This window comes from Pseudonaja textilis, chromosome 1, assembly GCF_049901715.1.
Source record: "Pseudonaja textilis isolate UNSWEBS1 chromosome 1, rPseTex1.2, whole genome shotgun sequence".
In the NCBI taxonomy this organism is placed as follows: Eukaryota; Metazoa; Chordata; class Lepidosauria; order Squamata; family Elapidae; genus Pseudonaja; species Pseudonaja textilis.
In genome coordinates, this window is record NC_141990.1 from 214,210,234 (window position 1) to 214,230,548 (window position 20,315).

Sequence of the window (20,315 nt, forward strand, 5' to 3'; positions counted from 1 at the left end):
TTCCCAGACTGATTCTTGAAAGACATCTGCATCTAAGCATATTTAGATCCCATTTTAATAACTGGGGATAGTTCATGTTGACTAATGTTCCTACTGACTTCAGATTGTGACACTTGTCCCCTTCATAAGGGGAAGAAGTAGGTGGCTCACTGAGGCAATTGATTTGTACCCATTTGTTTTGGCTTAGATAGGTTTAAATTTACTTACCAATATGGGAACAGAATAATACAAAGAAGCAAGATCGGTGGTAATTGTTCCAGCGGATCCTAAAATCTGCAGGATTAATTGATTCTGGCAGAGCAAATATAAGAAGGCACCTGGACTCAAAGAAAAGTATTCCAGCTGCCAGCTTGGTGAAGTTGTGAAAACTTCCTGGACAAACAAAGCAGTAGCTCAGAAAGATGAAAGCTCCTGGTCTGATTAATGCACATGAAATGCTTTGCTTATGCTTGCAGCTCCCTGGAAAGGATGAGTGATGTACTATAGTTAAATGACCTACCCTTGAAAATGCTTCCCTGATCATGCTGACAGGATGAAATTAGCTTGTGCTTATAACAGTGTGTTGGGTTGCTAGGCTAAGCTTCAAACTGATCTAAAGGGATGAGGGTGAAAAGAGAAGGTTAAATCCTAGATGGGGTGGGATCAATTGGTGAGATGTTGCAATGAGTTGAGTTCCGGGCAATCAGAAGAATTCTGTTTTTTTGTACAGAGGCTGACATCAACAGTTAGATTGCAATTGTTCTTCCTGGATACCATGTCATTAAAAGAAGCATTTGGCTTATTATTTCTTTATTTTCACAATAGAGTTGTCCTCGTTTAGCCTCTGTCTCATTTAGTGACCATTCACATTTACAACAGTGATGAAAAAGTAACTTTGCAACCAGTCTTTGCATTTATGACCTCTGCAAGTCTATAAAGTGAAGGAAAACTGAAATAAGATCGTAAGTACAATGGTGTTTTCACTTAGCAACCTTTTCATTTAACAACTGAGTTGCTGGTCCCAATTGTGATTGTTAAATGAGGACTATTTATATTTATAGCTTGCCCCAATCCTAATGAATAATTTGGCAAATAAAGGGCCTACATAAACAATGGAAATCAATAGTTAAAAAGCAAGGACATCAAAAGTTTAACCTAAAGGTCTACAGATTAATGGAGCAGTGTTGTTTGGCCCTACAATGCAAATGTTTTGAAAAATACAAGTATTTTTAAATACTTGTAAAGTAGGGACAAGCCATATTTCCAGGGAACAAAAAGGAGGGAAAGCGCGAACCATAAAATAAAGGCCAGCACTGAGACAAAGTTGCCTGGGTAGGATCCCATGAATCTCTCAAAATAATAGAAAGTTAACATTTAGCATTTTAATTATTAATTTGGGAGAAAAAAAAGATACTCAGAGCTGTAAAAGGAAAGAGAATAATTTGATTTAACAGGTGTACTTGTCCCAATTCAGAGGAATATAATAGCCCAGATTTTTAGTAAAGATCCACTACAGCCGCCGCCGCAAGTGGTTATTGGTTCTCCATCTCTACCTAAAGCTAACTAGACTGTGTTCCAACCTGAAACTCAGAAGATTTCCTGAAGGGGTAGTATGTTAGGAAAAAGCACTGTGGTTTGTTGTATCTCCTGCAACAGGCATCACATGTAGTAACTAGGTGATGCAGTTTTGACTGCACTAGGGTTTTCATCAGAGAATAAAACAGGCGTCATTCTGATTGGAGTATCTATTCCTGCTTGATCATCAGTATTCCCATTTTTATCATCCATTCTGATAGTGCACTGAAAGAATGGGGAGGGCTTGGCATCTGCCCAAAAGTTGTCCTGGATTCTCTTTTTTGCCATTAGTGTTGGGAGCAACAAGCAAGGGTTTGGGTTTTTTTTTTGTACCGGTAAGAAAGAGGATTTCTTCGTATGGACATCTCTTTCTGTGGCAAAAGATCTATGTTCTTTTCTGGTCCCTAGTATCCCTTTCCAGGGACCTAGAATTTCAGTCCAGATATATTGCACATGATGAACCTTTGTAGAAAAGTCTATAAAAGCAAAAGGACAGCTGTCAAGCAGTTAAGGATAGTTTAACTAGGAATGATTGCATTTCACTGGGAGACAGTGCTAGAACAGCTGCTGGATCATAGAAGGCTACCTCTGTACTTCATTACCATGAAATAAATGGGTGTCAGGAAGCATGATAGAATTCTAATAAGTAAAATAGAATCTAATACTTCAGAAACAAAATGCCAAACACTGTCATTTTTAATTCATAAAAATATCCTGGAAACTGGTTCTCTTTTATTATCATGAAATATTTAAACATACACACACACACATCTTTGATCTTTAATCGCTGGTCAAGGTGACCACAATAGTATGCCCGATAACAACTAGTTAATCCATTCACAATGGCAGCCTGCCAAGAGTTGTAGCTGTGTCTGCAATTGTTGTTCAACACTGGAGGTGTCCCCTTGTCTAATTTTGCTTTCTGTGCATTGAGCTTATTGCCTGGTTACTGACAATGTTCCCTTTTGCAAGGCTGAAACACAACATTTGGCAGAGAATACAGCTCCTGTGAAACCCTCACTCCTTTAGATATGGAGCAGAGGGTGATGCTAAGATCTTAGTCTCACTCCTGCCTTTTCAGTCTTAGGAATATCATGCGTTCCAAATTGCTCCTTGTGAAATATCACAAAAATGATACTTGATATGCAAAACCAAAAAGTAAAAGATGACAATTAAATCCTTGTGGGTTGTTGTTATTGTTATTGGGTTTTTTTTATTCATCTGAAGGCACGAAACATACCTAATATTCTTGCTTCCTCACAATAACAACTCTATAAAGAGGCTTTGGCTGAGAGAAAGTGTCTGGACAAAAGTCACCCAGCTGAATTTCGTGCCCAAGAAAGACCTAGAAATGACAGTCTCCTGACTCCTAGGCCAGCTCCTTACACCAAACTGGCTGTCAATTGCTCACAAAGCAAAATGTATAAGAGTGTTTGTAGCTCAGGGTTGAAATGAGGGGTCCTTGATGTTCTCTGAGCTTGGTTGTTTTCTTGAAGCCATTTCATTACCCAACCTAGGCAACAGTATCATCAATGCTAGAGTGAGAAGAGTTTGTAGATTTGTTACAGTCCACGAACATTTCTGCTGGATGAGATTGAAAGCCCATCATGATCTAGCATTTGGTTTCTTAATGTGTGGTCAACCAGATTCTTTGAAGTACTTGTAAGCAAGGGCTAGGCACATAGCCTCCTGTCACCCATTCGCCTTCAAGTAGAATGTGGAGGCATTTTGCTCCCTGTACATGGAGTCTAATAGCCCTTGATAGCAATGCATCCCCTGACTGCATGCAATCTCCTTTTAAAGCCATCCATTGGACTCACCATTGCAACATACCCTATTTCTCCAATAATATGGCCTCCCCCAATAGGAAGTCCCAGCATGTTTTATAGGCATGAAATGAAATTAAGCCCCTCCCCCCAAATTAAGACCTATATTAAAACACGCGAAATGGGGGGGAATGGTGGGGGGGCTTGCCGTTAGGAAGCACTTTTGTTGCATACCCGGATATGGTGCTGCCTGCATTGACCCCGATACAAAGTGCCCCACTAACGGCGAGGTCAACATCCAAGCTGTCGCCGCCCACCCGCCTGAAGATGCAAAGGGGAGAATTAAGTCACCCCCGAAAAGACGGCCTAGCCATTTTTTCGGGACTCAAAAAAAAAAAAAAAAGACCCAGCTTTATTATATGAGAAATAAGGTAGTATGGCAATAAATTCTGTAGGTTAAATCATCTACTCTTTTTAAGAATACAGTTCCCTGATTCTGATGTTTTCCTCCTCCTTGCTCTGGTAGACAGTAGTCCCAACTTTTTTTAAAAAAAAAAACCTTCTTCCAAAGAATACTGAGGCTTTATGAAATTCTAAAGCAGGAGCCCAGAATTCTAATTTGAATGGACAGGTACAAAACCTCGGGCGATTTCATGAATACTTAACACGCATTGCCCAGTAAACTATGCCAGACTTTTCAAACCGGGTTGCATCGATTACCATAATTCCCAGACGGTATGGCTGGAAATTAGAGAAGGTAATGTCTAACACACCTGAAGGAAATCAGTTTAAAGGAAGCTACTTTATATAATCCCGTGCTTAACAAAATTTTGATAAAATAATAAATGGCATAGCACCAACATTTTATAAGACTTTATAGTTATCTTTCCTCAAACTCAGTATTGTTCTTGCCAGCTTTGTTTTTATATTGGAAATGGTTTTATTCTATTTAAAGTTATTGTTCTGTGGCTTTTCTTCTTTCTATAGCTTTAAATTGCTTCTCTAGTTGCTAGGGGAATATTGCTTATTAGGAGTAAACATATAAATAATCCGTATAAATAAATAGCTTCCTGTTTGAATTGTCATTTAATGACGAATAAAAAAAGTTGGTTTCATTTGCATAACATAAAAATGTTTTTAAACAATTATCAATGTTCTGATTATTTTAAACTTCAACTGTTCTCTAAGGTTTGTTATCTATGATTGCTACCGATTTTCAAGAGTCTGAGAACCACTCAATTTTTTAGTACTGAAAAGTGGAGTAGAAGTATTTTTGGTGAATTAGCTTTTAATTTTTCCAGTTGTTATCCTTAATAATATTACTTTTTTAAAAAAAGTATCTTCAGTGAACCTTTTACAGGTTTTAGCATTCTGAAAGCAGGATGAAGGAGGAAACTATTTTCTTTGATCCAACTTTCAGAAAGTTTTGTGATTTTCAATAACTTTGAACAAGTCAAAATATTCGTCATCTTTTCAAAAACACTTTTAATTAAATAGCTACTTGCAATCATTGTTCGATATTGGAAAATATTTTTATAATTTCTGGCTATAACTTGCTTTTTTATTTTAAACTCTATAGGATGGTTATATTTGCATGAAAAAAAGGTCCTTTCATTTAACAATTGCCCTTTGGGGCAATTTTTATAAAAGTGCAGAGTTTATTCAAGGCTGCCAACATTTTACAATGACAGTTTCAATGGGCATATAAATCTAAGGTATATACTGAAATCTAGGATTAGCATAGACTTTGAGGAGGCACACTTCATGTTTAGTCTTTTTCTTTTTTTTAAGTTGAGTTTTTTAAAAGTTTGATACTGCAAAAAATATTTAATTACATGAAACTGATTGCATCAGCATATTCAGCCATCTCATGACAATACCTTATACCAGCTTTTTCAAAGTTGGCTTCCCCATGTATTAGACTAAAACCCGTAATGAATGCCCAGTAACTAGGGATGATGGACATTGTTGTCCACCATAATCAGATTGGGGAAGATTGCTATATATAGATGTATCTGCATTTGGAAAAGCTGTTTTTTCTTCACTATATTTCTTTTAAACAGTCAGAGACATGCAATTAATTTCAGATTAATTGTAAATCATGGTGCTATGCTGCACATTAGAAAACCATTGTTGAATTGTTATGTACATTTTAACATATTCCTGTTGAGATGGCATCAAAATTTGGTGAAAAAAAACATTTGAAGAAGCAATAGATGCTTTATATTTTGATCCTGCAATTGTTCTCATATGATAGCTTAAACTTGATATCATACTCTGTTTCATTTGTAGGTGAGCAAGTCAAACCGTTTACACCAGAAGAAGCTAAAGAAATTGTAATGACTCTTCAAAAACCAGTGGTCTTTAGCAACATGACCTTCGATTGGCCGGTACTTCGTTGGAATGTTACACATCTGGCTAGTCTATTGGCTGGAAAGAAAATAGTTTTTAGAATAGGAAGGAAGGACACAGGTAGATAAGTACAACCTTTTTTCTCATTTCTCCCTGTACAGATTTAGTACTTCAGGTGTATTTTCTCCTTAAAATAAATGGGAAATACTACAAGATGGTTCATGGTAATATCATTCATTTTAAAATGATAAAGAACAATAATAAAGCATGTCCATTGTGAGACGGATTAGCAACAAGGTGCCCTCCAAGTATACAATGAAATGAAATGAAACATCCATTGACATCCATCCACTAACCAGTATTCCTGAAAGAAAGAAATTCTTTCTTTTCCCTTAAGGCTTCCTCTGCATCTATTCTAAATGTTTGGAGGGATGGGAAGAAGTTTACCTGCATGAATGGAAGTGCGCTGACATAAAGTTTGACATTGCTTTCACTATACAGGTAGTCCCCGACTTACAACAGTTCATTTAATCACCGTTCAAAGTTACAATGCCCCTGAAAAAATTGACTTATGACCATTTTTCACGCTAACAACTTTTGCAACATCCCCATGGTTGTGATCAAAATTCAGATTCTTGGCAACTGACTCATACTGATCCCAGTTTCATTATCCTGGGGTCATGCGATCACCTTTTGTGACCTTCTGACAAGCAATGTAAATGGAGAAGCCAGTTTCACTGAACTTATGTTATTAACTTAACAACCGAAGTCATTCACTTAAGAACTATGCAAGAAATGTCATAAAATGGGACAAAATTCACTTAACAAACACCTCATTTAATGACAGAAATTTGGGGCTCAATGGTGGTTGTAATTCAAGGACTACCGATAACTACAATTGACAGTACAACGTATTTGTTTACAATGAACATTGATAATTTTTAATCCACAAAATGTTGTAGATTCAATAAAACATACTGCAAAATAACTATGTATAAATACATTGAACATAAAGGAGTGAAAGGAAGTACCTCAGTACAGAGTATATCGTTCGCTGTTCAAAAATCCTGTTAGAACTCTAGTTGTACATTATTGTTTAGAACCTGTCCATAGTAAATAGAATGCATATTAAGAAGGGATTTTATTACTTCTTCAGAAACATCTGTGCTGTGTTTATTGTTCTGAGCTATGTTGATATACAAGTACAGTTGGGATTGGGAGAACACACAATGGCCAATCCTGCTTAAGCAATTTTATTTTGAGTTCCAGAAGTGTCTGGGATCCAAGGAGTTGTGATTAAGCACCAATATTTATTTCCATATTGAAATGAAAATGCGAAAATACTGTCTTTTATTATTTATATGGAACTTATCTGATTTTATTCATGTAAAGATCTCTAGAATCCTTTGATGAAAGATGCTGTGTAAAATGTTCTACCTAAAAGCATGCTTGTACTAAAAGTGATCACTTTTACCCTAGGTTATATAGATGGGCAATTTCTTATTCTTTTATTTGCTCCCGCCCCTTAAATACCACACTTTCAGCTTTGTAGTAATCTATAATAAATTTGGTAGCAACATTAATTGAAAGGCAGCATATGGAATACTCAGTTCTAGATATAAGATATTATTTTATGATAAATACATTCAGGTCTGTAGACTACTCCCCATCTTACGATATTTAAAAAGGAATAAGAAGCTGAGAGAGTTAGCCTAAAGTGCATGACCTGATGCAAAGCATGAAAATTATGACTATCCTATCGCTTTCTATCATTCAGGTATCTTAATGAGTGCAGGTTTTCATGCTAACTTCATTTAAAAAAAAACTTATTCCATTATCATTGGACAACTGTACCTAATTGATAATTTTTAATTATTTACCATGGAAATATGAATAATTCACAACATAATGAATACTTTTTTATTTCTTGCTGAATCAGAGGTAAATTACTCAAAATCTCTGTTCAGAGGGCCACAGAACAAGCTATATAATCTTTTGACTTTGTCAGCAATAATTTTGAATTTTGCACATAAAATATCCAAGTAAATAAATTTAGTAGTTCTTGCAAGAATTTGCAAGAAATTGAGGCTAGCTGAGATGACAGATTGTATACTAAATTCAGCCAGCCCAATGTGCAAGGTTTTGAACCTACACCAATATTTCTTTGCTGGCTTTGCTAGCTAAACGAGTAACATTTGAATCCCAAAACATCTGGACGGTACCAAATTATCTGTCTTTGAAAAGCACTGGAATGAACTCTGGATATTGCTTCCCTCAGCTTTTGCCCCCCCTTTTTTTAGAGCAGATGGATCAGGCCCATGGTACATTATTTAATTTTTGTCTATTATTTCTTATATAGTCCACATTCATATCAGAGGCGGAACACAGTTGATCTTATTTCTGTAAATCTACTAAAAACTGCAGATTAACTGCATTTTTAGAAGAGGAAATATTCATTAAACTTTGCATTTGGACAAAAGCCAAACCTTAAGGGGAAACTCTAAGTGCATACTTTTAAAAGAAAAGTAATTTCGGGTTTTATTTTTGCTTTTGTTTGAAATAAATCTGAACATTTGAGAATCTCATAGCAGCCATTCCCATGCAGTCAGAATAATAAGAGATGCCTTGCTGGTAAGAATGAAAAGCATCCATACTGTAATTAAATAACTGTACCTGATGAGTTAAATGAAGAGTTAACAATTGTTCTGCCATTCATGTATTCTGCTGCAATTTGGTTTCCCCAGCAACAGTAGTTTTGGCTAATGTGTAATATTGTGTGTTATGTTTTTGGGCTGATGGCCTAGTTCCTGTAATGAGAAATGAAAGTCTGATAAGCCATAAGCATCATTGCAATATTGGGGAATAAAACACCCCCTTTTTCCTTCTATGGGAAAATTTCGGGGTGAGGAAGAAGTTCACTTTATACAAATATTGAGTTTGCAAGTACAATTTCTAGCTCTCTTTACATTTCTGCATTTCAGATAATGCAAAACTGTGTATGATTACGCAAAGCCAAAAGTAAGATTAGTTCCTCCAAGCCCTTCCGTATCTACTCTGGATAAAATTAAGCAGTTTTATCTTGAGTCTTAATTGTTTGCACAGTAATAGATTTGCATTCCACTTACAATATTGTCAATTCTGTTGAGGTTGGCACGCTCAGGAAACAAGAAGCACCCCGATTTCGGGAATACTGTTTATTGCAAGTAGGATAACTTAACAGAATCTTGAAAGCCTGCCGAAGCAAGTCTCCAGATCAGCTTATACTTGGCAAAATTAAGGTGGAGTTACAAAGTCTTTTTCTTATGCTTTCCCACTCCCCTGGACTAAGGAATAATTTATGTAATGGTCTTCCGTCCTATAATGGTCTTGTTTCATCCTCTGTGTTCCCAAGGTTTGTCGTACATTCTGTTGCATATAGGAAAACTTACGTTATAAACTTTATTATATAAATAACACAATAGAGTTTGCTTTGTGTCAAGCTTGATATCTGATGACTTTTCAGACAAATCACTGTATTGTCTTGCCTTAAAAACACTGAACCGATTAGGCATTGCCTTCTTCTGAGCCTTCCATTTACTTATTTGCTTACTTTCCCGACTAGGCACCAATCCTAGTTTTTTTTTTTTTTCTTAGTAGTTTTCTTAATGGTTTCCCTTGAAACCCTAATCAGGTCTGACCCTGCTTAGCTTTTTGAGATTAGTAGTGGGAAGTCAGTAACAGTCAAGCCATCTGCTTTCTCTCTAATAAGACATTAGAACTTCAGAATATTGTCCATATGAATATAGTTTTACTTATGGGACATTCTCACTTTATGAAGTGGGGAAACAATTCTTGCCCATTTTTCCAGATTACTCTAACTCACTGTATTTCCTTAAAGTCAGCTCAAGGGTTGGGGAAGCCTCCAGAGCAATATGGCCAATTGCATCAGGGCCAATAGGACATAAAGGGAATTGACTAAAATTGCTCACTTCCTTCTCCATCAATTGGCAATGTTCAGAGGCTCTCAATATTCTTTATTATTCCAAGAAGAGACATATCCACTGGCTCTCTAAATAATATTTTTGGAAGAGTTTCGTGCCCCATCATTAAAATTTGTCCTTGCCATTGATGATATTTTGTATAGAAAGGTCCTTGTCATCTTGATACTGCAGTATTATCTGCCTTTTATGGTATGAATTAAATATAATCATACAAGATAAAAGAATGCCAATGGGTTGAGAGAAATGGTAAAAGAAGGAATTTTGAACAATAGCAAACAGATGTTAATACGCACCTTTGTTATACGCAGTAATGTTGAAAAATGTCTTTGCCAGCGTTTAAAATCTGTTTTGACTTTTAAGCTTTAAAGAGAATAAAAACAGAAAGGGAATCTTGCTGGAGGAGACCAAAAGCTCATCTAGTTTTGTACAGATTTTTGTTCACAAAAAGATGAATGCTGGTGGATTCAAATATGCTTTTCATGCCCTAGTGAAATATGTACATTTGGCTGATCTATAAAATCCATCCCTCAGAAATCTATAATTAGTTTTTACAATGATCTATGTCCTTGAAATATAGATAAGCACAGACATACTATTGATTGTATGTGTTCAGAGTATTGCAGCGTAAATTCCGTGCCAGAAAAGTAAACACAGATGGCTGAGGCTTCAATTAACTTCTTTATAAACACAAGTAAATTTTACAATACCAGTTGTAGATTTCTCCAACATGGAGCAAATTCAAACAGAAGCAGACATGTTACAGGTTCAGAGCAGAAAAGCAATTCAAGAGCTCAGAAACAGACATCAGTTTCACTTTGTTTCAGCAAGCAAGCAAGCAAGATACACAGCAGATCATTTTCAATAGACAGATTCAGAGCTTAACATCGCTTCAGAGCTGCAGAGCTTAATATAGAGCCATGCCTAGGCTACTTCTAGTTTCAGTTTCCAAACAGTCTTCATTGGCTGACCTTGTTACCATGCTCTATTCCAGTTGATGAATATGCTCTGACAGTATGCTATCAAATCGTTTTCAACTCCTAGAGACCTTATAGAGAGATTTTCTCCATGATGATCAATTCCTAACCCGTTCTTTCAAGTCTCCAAGTGGTGCTTTCATTGCCACTGAATCCACCCACCTTACTGCTGATTCTTCCACCGTATTAGAGTCTTTTCTAGAAATATGGGGGTTCACATAATGTGTCCAAGCTAGGATTATTTGAGCTTCATTATTTGTGTCTCAAGTGAGAATTCTGAGATGATTTGTTCAATGATCCATTGGTTTGTTTCCTTGGCTGTCCCTGGTATTCTCAGGAATCTTCTCCAATACCAAGATTCAAAGGAGTCAATATTCTTCCAATCCTGCTTCTTTAAAGTCATGGAGAATACCATACCATACCGTCTGTTTCTGATCTTTGTAGATATAAACACATCACAGCATTTGTATTTTTTCCAAGGCCTTTGTGGTTGGTCTATCAAGTATTTGATGTATTTCTTGACTGCTGGTTCCTCTACTGTTGATGGTTGATCTTAAAAGGCAGAACCTATTCATTACTTTGATATATTCATTGTCAGTTCTAAGACTGGTTATTAATATCTGTTGTCATTATACTAGTTTAGACTTTATATTTAATTTTAGTCCCATTTTTCCCCCTGTGCACTTTAGGTTTTAGTTTAGCTTGCAAAACTTGGCATCCTTGTTTGCAGATCTTGGCATTTTTGGCTGTCAGGGAAGGGACATCAACATATAGTGCAGGTTACATTTTCTCCTCTTCCAGTGTTAAAACCAACTCATCTTTTTCCTGATTCAGCTTTTTTTAATACCGTATTTCCCCATGTATAAGCCACCCCTTTTTTCCAAAATTTTCAAGCCCAAAAAGTAGGGGGGTGGCATATACAAAGCAGGTACACTTTTTATACGTGAAAAATGCATAAAATAATAAAGTAGGAATAAACTGGTTTTCCAGCAGTATGCTATACTTTTTGTAAAAATTGCGTGATGATACGATTACGAGTGCGAGTATGCGATAGAAATGCATACGCTAGGCATCGGCCTGAATGCTTCGTTCCTACTCTCGTTCCGATGCGTAGATTGCTCGTCGCCCTTCTTTCGGCGTCATGACCGAAGTTGTAGATCTAGACGTCGAATTTTGTTTCTTTGTAAATTTTCTTTCTTCATAACTTGTTTCTCTAATAAAATATTTTTTCAAAACTTCACAGTCCAAAAATTGGGGGGGTGGCTTATACAAAGGGGGTGCTTATACATGGGGAAATACGGTATACTGTATATTCCATATGTAGGTGGAATAGATAAGGGGAGAGTATGCAGCCTTGTTGCACTTTTTTGCCAACCTGGAGTCAGTCTGTTTTGCCACAATCTGCTCATACCGTGGCTTCCTAACCTGTATATAAGTGCTCATGAGAACAAGAAGTTATTCTGGGATTCCCATTTCTCTGAGCACTTTCTACAGCTGGATGTGAACAGCACAATTAAGGGCTTTTCTATAATGAATGAAGCACATATTGACATCTTTTTGGCTTTCTTTAGCTCTTGCTATTTTCCAGTTTGGATCAGTAATAATGCCTCATGTTCCTCTGTCTTTTCCAAAGCCAACTTGAACATCTGGCATCTTTTCTTCCATGTAGGGCTCTAATCGGTGCTTGATAACCCTAAGCATTATTTGCTAGCATGTGACAATAAGGATATTGTATAATAATTTGCACAATAAACCTTTTTTTTTTGGGTATTGGAACGTAGATTTATCTCATCTAATCAGTTGGCCATGGTGTCATTCTTCAGATTTGCTAACATATCTTGGTTAATATTTTGACTAGTTCTTCTGCTGCTGCTTGCCATATTTCAGTAGGTGTTACATTAGTCCTTGTAGCCTTCCCACTTGGTAATGATAGAGTGCTGATCTAACATCAACTTTTAGTACAAGAGGTTCTTGTAAATAAGGAATATTTTCTAAGGTACCTTGGATGTTGGCATCTCTATTGTATAGTATTTCAGTATACACCTTCCATCTTCCTTAGATCTCTTTTTAATTGGTTACCATCTGTCTACTGGCATCCTTTGGCATATTAATGTTGTTCTCCTATGTATGCAGTACAATGCAATGAGTCATGTGTAGATGTGTACATTGAGGAAACAAAACAACCACTTCATAAACATATGGCACAACATAGAACAAACCTATCAGGACTAGATTCAGCAGTCCATCTGCATTTAAAAGACAAAGGCCACTCTTTTGTGGCCTTTTGAAGATAGCAAAGTCTACATTTTGGACAGAAAGGACCACTGGTTTGAAAGAGGGGTCAAAGAGACCATCTATGTCAAAATTGAACAGCTTTCTCTCAACAGAGGGGGAGGGATATGACATCATTTATGTCTAGTCTACAACAAGTCCTTTCAACAGTTCCAAGAAGATGCCACACCCATTTGCTCTACTCAGGTGACCCTGATGACACAGATAAACCTCCAGGTAGCCTCAACAACTCTCCAGAAGAATGCAAGTGACCAGGAATATAAATCCATTCCCCACCATCTAGTCAGAGCTAGAGAAGCTTCTTGGATGAGAAAGAAAAACCAGAAAAACTAGTTGCCTCTTTAAAAAGCACCTTGGTGACAACTATGACCTGGATGACTGAGAATCTCCATAGACATATCCGAAAGATGCTCAACTTGTCCTCAGTAGCATATGGTGTGCCATCCGACCTGAGGGGTCCATCATCCAGCACTATATTATCATTCATTTTACCTTTTTTATCCATGGGGTTTGAGAAGGTGGCTGCCTTCTCCAGCACAATTAATTGGTATCTGTCATTGACACTAAGATGATCATCTGCTTCTGGCATCTTTCTATAATTACGGCTGCTCAATATAGACATCTCCTTGGCTGAAGAATAATCTTCACACTTTGGGTGACACTGCTGGGGATAAATACTCCTAGTGCACAGTCCAGCATTATTTTTTTGATTCATCCCAGGAGCACCCACCACCCACCACCATAGTGCAGCAGGTTTTGGGTGGGATAAACATCTTATACATTATCACAGTGGTTCTCAACCTGTGGCCCATGGATCCTTGGGTGGGGCATAGTTTCATTACAGGGGGTCTTGAAAGCTTGAAGAAATGTTATTATTGAAATCTTGAGTTAAGTCTTGGCCATGACCAAAAAGGGTATTTAAAGGGGGCCGTGGTGAATTAAAACTTAAGAATCACTGCATTATCATATAAAGTTTGTTAATGCCTCGGTGCCCCAGAGAAATAAATACACTGTAATATCTACGTCTATATAGCCTTATTTTTCTTTTAAAATATTGGGAGTAAAGCTCTTTCCCAAATGAACAATGAATCTATTTTGTGAGGTAAAATGGCAAAAAAATGTAGTGGTACTTAATACTTTTATGGGGAAATTATTACTTTTTTAGTTGTGGCAATAGCCTACTGAATTTTCATCTAAACAATCAAGGAAAAAGGCATTTAAAATATTTATTTGGAACATCATAGGCTGACTCCCAGACTATATGTACAACATTTTCTTCTCTCTTATGAATACTGTCAAGGAGAAAAGACAGAAAAATATCTGGCTATTTATTTTCGGTATGTATTTCAGTTCCCAAAAGCTCAGATACTGACTGGTTTGACAGCATACAGATTCAACACCTGTTAAAATCCAGACATACTAAATGTCTCCACTTGTGAGCTGAACAATAATGTTTTTGCTGATGAATACAGGAAAGAGAAATGTTTCTGGGGAATATTTGGGGAACCTGCTGCTTGTAATCCAAAGTGAACTCTAGACCCTTGGTTTAAAAAAATGTCATTGCATAAAACAGACGCATTAATTCATTCATACGAGGTTAAATCACGACGGTGCCACTGATCCTCCAGCTTTTTATTTCATTTCTCTTTCTCAGAAAAATACAACAGGCAGTCTGAGTGCAAAGGATATCTAATTCTGGCATTATAGAAATGCAAGAAATAAGAATGTAATTCAGTCCCTCTGATATGCCAGCAAAGCTCAAAAAATTCTGGCTTATAATCCTGGAAGACAGCTGTTCATCCATGCCCACAGCAGCAGCCAAGATGGATCAGAGATTGACTTAATAGAAGGCAGCAACCTTGTGTTTCTGTGGACTAAAACCTAAGCTTCTTGGCTGGAAAGGAAACATTTCAGGAATCTTAACAGAGGCCCATATTCAAAGAGCCTCACAACTAGGAAATCAGTATCTGCGAATGGCAAATGAAGAGAATTTCAAAAGCAATTGAGAACAAGGCATAGACTCTAGGGCTAAAACAAAGTTCTCACTGAGGATGCCTAAGCAACTCTTTGAATCTTGACAGAGGTTTTTAAGAGAGTTGGAAAAGCACTGAGTTTCTGCAGTGCCACCAGTCTTTACATTAATGGCACTGCAGAAGCTCAGTACTCACTGTCACTTAAATCAGGGGTCTCCAAACCTGACAACTTTAAGACTTGTGAACTTCAATTCCCAGAATTCCCCAGCCAGATAATTCTGGGAGTTGAACTCCACAAGTTTTAAAGTTCCCAAGTTTGGAGAGCCCTGACATAAATGACGGTGGGCACATTCATTGATCATGCATCAAAATCTAAGCCCAAATTTGCTTGGATCCTGAAACAAATGTACAATTGTTGGAAGATTGGATTGCTGCTCTCACAGCTACAGATGAGGTTACCTGTTACTAAATTCAAGAAAGCAGTTCTCTTTTCCTACTGGCACTATGCATTTTCGGTGACTATTTATGAAATACATAAAGCAAGCAGCAGGCTTTTGGTTATTTCTTCTTCTAGATTTCATTTATATATCAATAAGGGTCCACATGAAACCCTGATGAGATTTGGTGTCAACATTATGAAAAATTCAGAAACTCCAAAAGGGATAAACATTTATTGAAAGAACTTGATATAGTTTAAAGGCAAATGCAAAACCTCATTTACAGACTTAGGCACTAGAAAGGCTCCCAGCAGTAAAAGAGTTACGCATGAGCGTTGTCATATATGCTGCATCTTCAGCTGAAACATCTATAAACTGCTGTAATTTCATTTGTGATTTTTATATTGCATTTAACCAGCAGTCTGAGGCTGCGAGAGAAAGTTATTGCTTTCTCTCCTAAAGTGCTTTGCTTCATATCTGTCTTCTATTATTGGTGTTGTGCTTAATGTGCATGTAATGTTGTCTCTTCTGATATAGCTACGGCTCCTCTCTTCGAAACGGAGTGTGCGTATGCAGAGGCTACGCTCGATGATTTTCTGGCCTGGAGTGGAAGACAGCAACCTTGTCCTTCTGGACCATTCAGTCGTTATGATTTGTGTAAATACTGGATGTATGCTGACTATAAGTACATCGATAGGCTATTTGAAGACAAGCCAGAACATTTTCAGGTACATTTGCTTTCCTTTGTCCTTTATTTATCTCATCAAAATGATAGAGTGATTCAGGAAATCCTGATTATTATAGAATTTTTTTCTGATATACTGAAAAATTAGTGTGCTGTGAAAGTTTTAAGAAAAAAACATTTTATTTTATTTTAAAATATTTTAAAATATTTAATTTATTTAAATGAATATTTAATTTCATTGCTAGTTTTCTTCTGAAAGATTCAAGAGCTCTACAGTATATATGAACTTTACCAGTTCCACTATCATAGAATCAAAAAGTTAATAAAAGTCATATGGGCCACAATCCAATTTTCTGCTTGAATATCAAATCTAAAGACAAAGCTTCCCCGGTAAATGGCTGTCTACTCTTGGCTTGGACGTCTTCCTTTGGAAGAAGCCCCATCTTTCTGAAGAATGTATTTTATTGTCAAACTATTCTTACCATCAAGAATTCCTTCTGTTATCCTGAAATTTCAGACAGTATCCTTCTGTAACTCAATCTCGTTAGATGATTAGATGTAGCCTATTTTCTGTCACCTTCTGCAGAAAGCCCTTGAAGGATGCTCGAAGAGGACTATCACATGTCTAACCAGTGTCCTCATGCTAGACACACTCACTTCCTTTATACATTCCTAGTAGCATTCCCTAATCAATAATAACCATTCCTTTCTTCTGAGTTCAATACAGTTAGATATAATGGTCTCTTCTTACAGCATTGCTTCCAGAATTGAATGCAGTGTCAAAATAGCCCATGAAGATTATTAGCCAGAAAGGCAATAATTAAGTCAAGGTCACTCATTGAATGTCCTTCCTTATCAGATTTTGACCAGCTCTTCCATACTGACTATAAATTAATCACTAAATATTTAAATCTCACAAACATATGCTAGGTAACCTTATACTACCCTTTAAATATGTTTTCATACTTGATTCTCCCTCTCCAAGCTGTAGGATAACAACACTGCCTTATCTTATTAGGCTGTTAGAAAGAATTCTGATACATTCAATGCAAAGCAGTTTAGATATTCAATTAAATATATTTATAAATAAAACTATATATGTTGAACATTATATGTTCAATGAAAACACTGTGTGATTAAAAACACAACACATAACCTTCAAACTCTTTTTGGACCATAATCCGTAAAATGTGAGGAGCTGTAATGGGATCTGTAATCCAAGAGCAGTTGCTGGATTATATGTTGCCTGTCCCTGAGGTAAATGGTAAGAATCATTATAGCTTTATAAAGAGGTGAGATAGAAAGGCTTTCAATAAATATATTTAAGAAACTGGAACATCAGACTTTGCTCAACATTTATTCAACCAGAGGAAGAGAGAGAGAATGAGAGATCTCATTATCTGTTCCTGGTGAAGTAGTTTGTGTATGACAATGATGCGTACCATCAGGAGTGTACATTCACCCAAAGCCACCCAAGATGAGTAGTCATTCATAGAAGAGGGGACAATATAAATATAATCTACTGGAGAATGGCAACCTACTTCAGTATTCCACCAATGAAACCAAATGAAGAATAAACAATAGTTTCATGTCAATGTGGTTCTGAAAGATGAGCGTCCTATGATACTCATTAAAAAAAAATGACAGAATGAATAGACTATACCAACCCTATGCAGAAAAAAAGAAATAGTAAGAGACATTATCTTCTAAGCTCAAAAATGCACAAGAATGTTGTCTATAGCCATGAAATAAAGAGAACCTCTGCTGCTTGGGTGAAAGACTTTGTCAGAACTAAACAAAATAATAAAAGAGTAGAAATTTCATACTGAAAGCAAACCAGTCTGTGGTTTTCCCACTCAACATAGGACTATGAAAGCGGAACCATAAAAAAAAGATGAAGAAATATTATGAGCCTTTGAGATGGATGGCTGGAGAAAATTGGTTGAGAATTTCTTGGACTACAGAAAAAAACCAGATTAAATAAATCCAGACTTCCCACTGGAAGCACTAATAATGAAACTGAAGTTTATTTTGGACCTAACGATGAGAAGGAGCAAATCACTGAAGAGAGACTCTGATGCTTGAGAAATTCAAAGGCCACCAAAAAAAGGCAATGGAAGATAAAGAAACTAGATAACTAATAGCAATAGCACTTAGACTTATATACCACTTCACAGTGTTTTTACAGCCCTCTCTAAGCAGTTTACAGAGTCAGCATATTGCCCCCAACTGTCTGGGTCTTCATGATGCAAATGATACAAATATGAGTTCTCAAACATTCGGAAAAGAGACTGTAGAAAGCCAGCACTGGCAAGAAGAGTCAAAGCAACTGAATGGCTGAACAATGACAACCACCACCAAGAGAGCAACAGACAAAATGGCAACAGGAGTGAAACATTTCCTGTTCCTCTTCTCTCCCATGTAGCAAAGACGTGTTTTAAAAATGCCTGTATATTGTAATCTGATTTGGTCACAACATGAAGAGGCTTTTTTTTAAAAAATGCTTAAGATACTGAGTATTATTAATGCCGTTAAACTAGCTGAGAAATTTGCTTCCATTGGTAACTTGTCTTTTCTAAATTTTCATAGTGATCTGCTGCTTTGCATCTAGTTTTTATTTATGTTTTTTCCTAAGGTGACTTGAAGGGTACAAGAAGGCAAGTTTACCTATTTTTTTGTTCACCATGATTAATTGAGCCATTTAGAAGTTGTTTGAAACTTAGATTGCACTGTTTATCATTTACAGTTATGTGGCTTAAGGTAATGATTCTATTATTTTAACGGGCAAACAATATCTCATGTCATCCAGAATTTTTGTTGTTGTTTCTGTTGTTAACTTGATATCACATTACAAACTTCTGACCAATAAATCAAAGGCAAGATAAATGTGTGGAGCTTAAATAGAAATGAGAGCTCTTAAAGTGACATGGGTATATTAGCTCTGTTGTAAGTAGTAAGCAAAATAAATGTAAGTCAGAAGTAATGTGCCACTTGTTATGGTTGGGATACTTACATTTGTTTCAGTTGCTGATCTTTTTTCTTGCAAGAAAAGAGAATGCAGCCCATTGTGCCAGAATTTCAGAACTTACCAATTCCTTTTCAGTTCATGGGATAAAAACTACTTTGCCCATAATCTGTCAGATATTTATTGAAGCTATATACTTTTTTTTAAAGGGGAGTTTTCTGTTTTAATCTAATATTGATTATGTTCTCTCTCTTTGTCCTCAAGTTTCAACAGAATGCAGAAACCAGTTAGGTGTGAGATTAAAGTGTGGAATTGGCTATTACTGTTAACTTTATCACCGAAATACTTGGATTGGATTTAAAATTTTATGGCTGTGGAAAGCTGGAGGAGTAATTTTTTCTTTGAGGTTTCTTGAAGCTTCTGACAAATGTTTGCATTAGTCTTTTATATTTTTTTTCTTGTAGATCAAGTAATATCCTGCTGTTACCTCATTAGTGGGCAGGTTAGCATTTACCTGCGTGATTCTCCAGTGTAGAGTCTCAGAAAAATAGATATAATCTTACAAAGAGTTAAAACTGCTTTATAGCAAATCAGGATATATTAAATGTTGCCAAGGTTTATCTCTGAAGCTGGCGGAAGAAAGCTACGAGAAAGAATTTAGGAGGGATAGTGGGGTTTTATATGTCATATGCCATGCATATATGGATATAGTGCTTCATGCTGGAGAAGCTCATGCTAATACCATAAAATTTATATAATATAGAATGTGAGGCAGTATTAAAAGGTCATGCTGTGGAAGAAAAAGTATTTCTGGATTCTGGGCCATTCTCCGAAGAAACAGTTCTTGTTTTCAGAGGCCATTTTGTTTCCTAGACAGAAAACCAAAGGTCACAAATATTATTTCATGAAAGAAATGAACATACTTATATCTTCACTACTCTCTTCCTTCTTTCCACCTTCCCTGCATTCTTTTTTGGAAGAGAAGTAAATGAACAAATCAAAATGCTGTAGAAACTGCAGAAAGCAAAATATGCCAAAGATCAGTATTATCTACTGTTATATTCGCTGCATACTTCCTTATGTGGTATGCAGTTGTGGTGCATTGAAAGAGTCAATGTGGTCTAGCTGTTAAGATGCAGAACTAGGAGTATGGATATCCAGGTTCAAATGCACCTTAGCCATGAACTTTATTGAGCATCTTTGGATCAATTGCTTTCTGTCAGGACAACCTACTGTACTTCACAGAGTTATTGCATGGAATATTACAGGAAGGAGTGCCACGTATAGGAAATTGTATGCACATTTCTTTCTCCATTGGTAGCATCAAATAGAAATAT

At 36.5% G+C, this 20,315-nt stretch overlaps 1 protein-coding gene across 7 annotated transcripts in view; it reads left to right on the forward strand.

Annotated features, from left to right (window-relative positions):
• HSPBAP1 (HSPB1 associated protein 1) overlaps positions 1 to 20,315 on the forward strand; it is a 57,213-nt gene that overhangs the window by 15,630 nt on the left and 21,268 nt on the right. For 6 of the 7 annotated variants that reach the window (XM_026707989.2, XM_026707990.2, XM_087920420.1 and 3 more), the window contains exons 2-3: positions 5,613 to 5,792; positions 15,866 to 16,056. In XM_026707989.2, the coding sequence (XP_026563774.1) occupies positions 5,660 to 5,792; positions 15,866 to 16,056 (324 nt within the window). In that variant the 5' untranslated portion in view covers positions 5,613 to 5,659. The remainder of the gene's footprint in view (positions 1 to 5,612; positions 5,793 to 15,865; positions 16,057 to 20,315) is intronic. The other variant, XM_087920419.1, reaches the window with a different exon arrangement.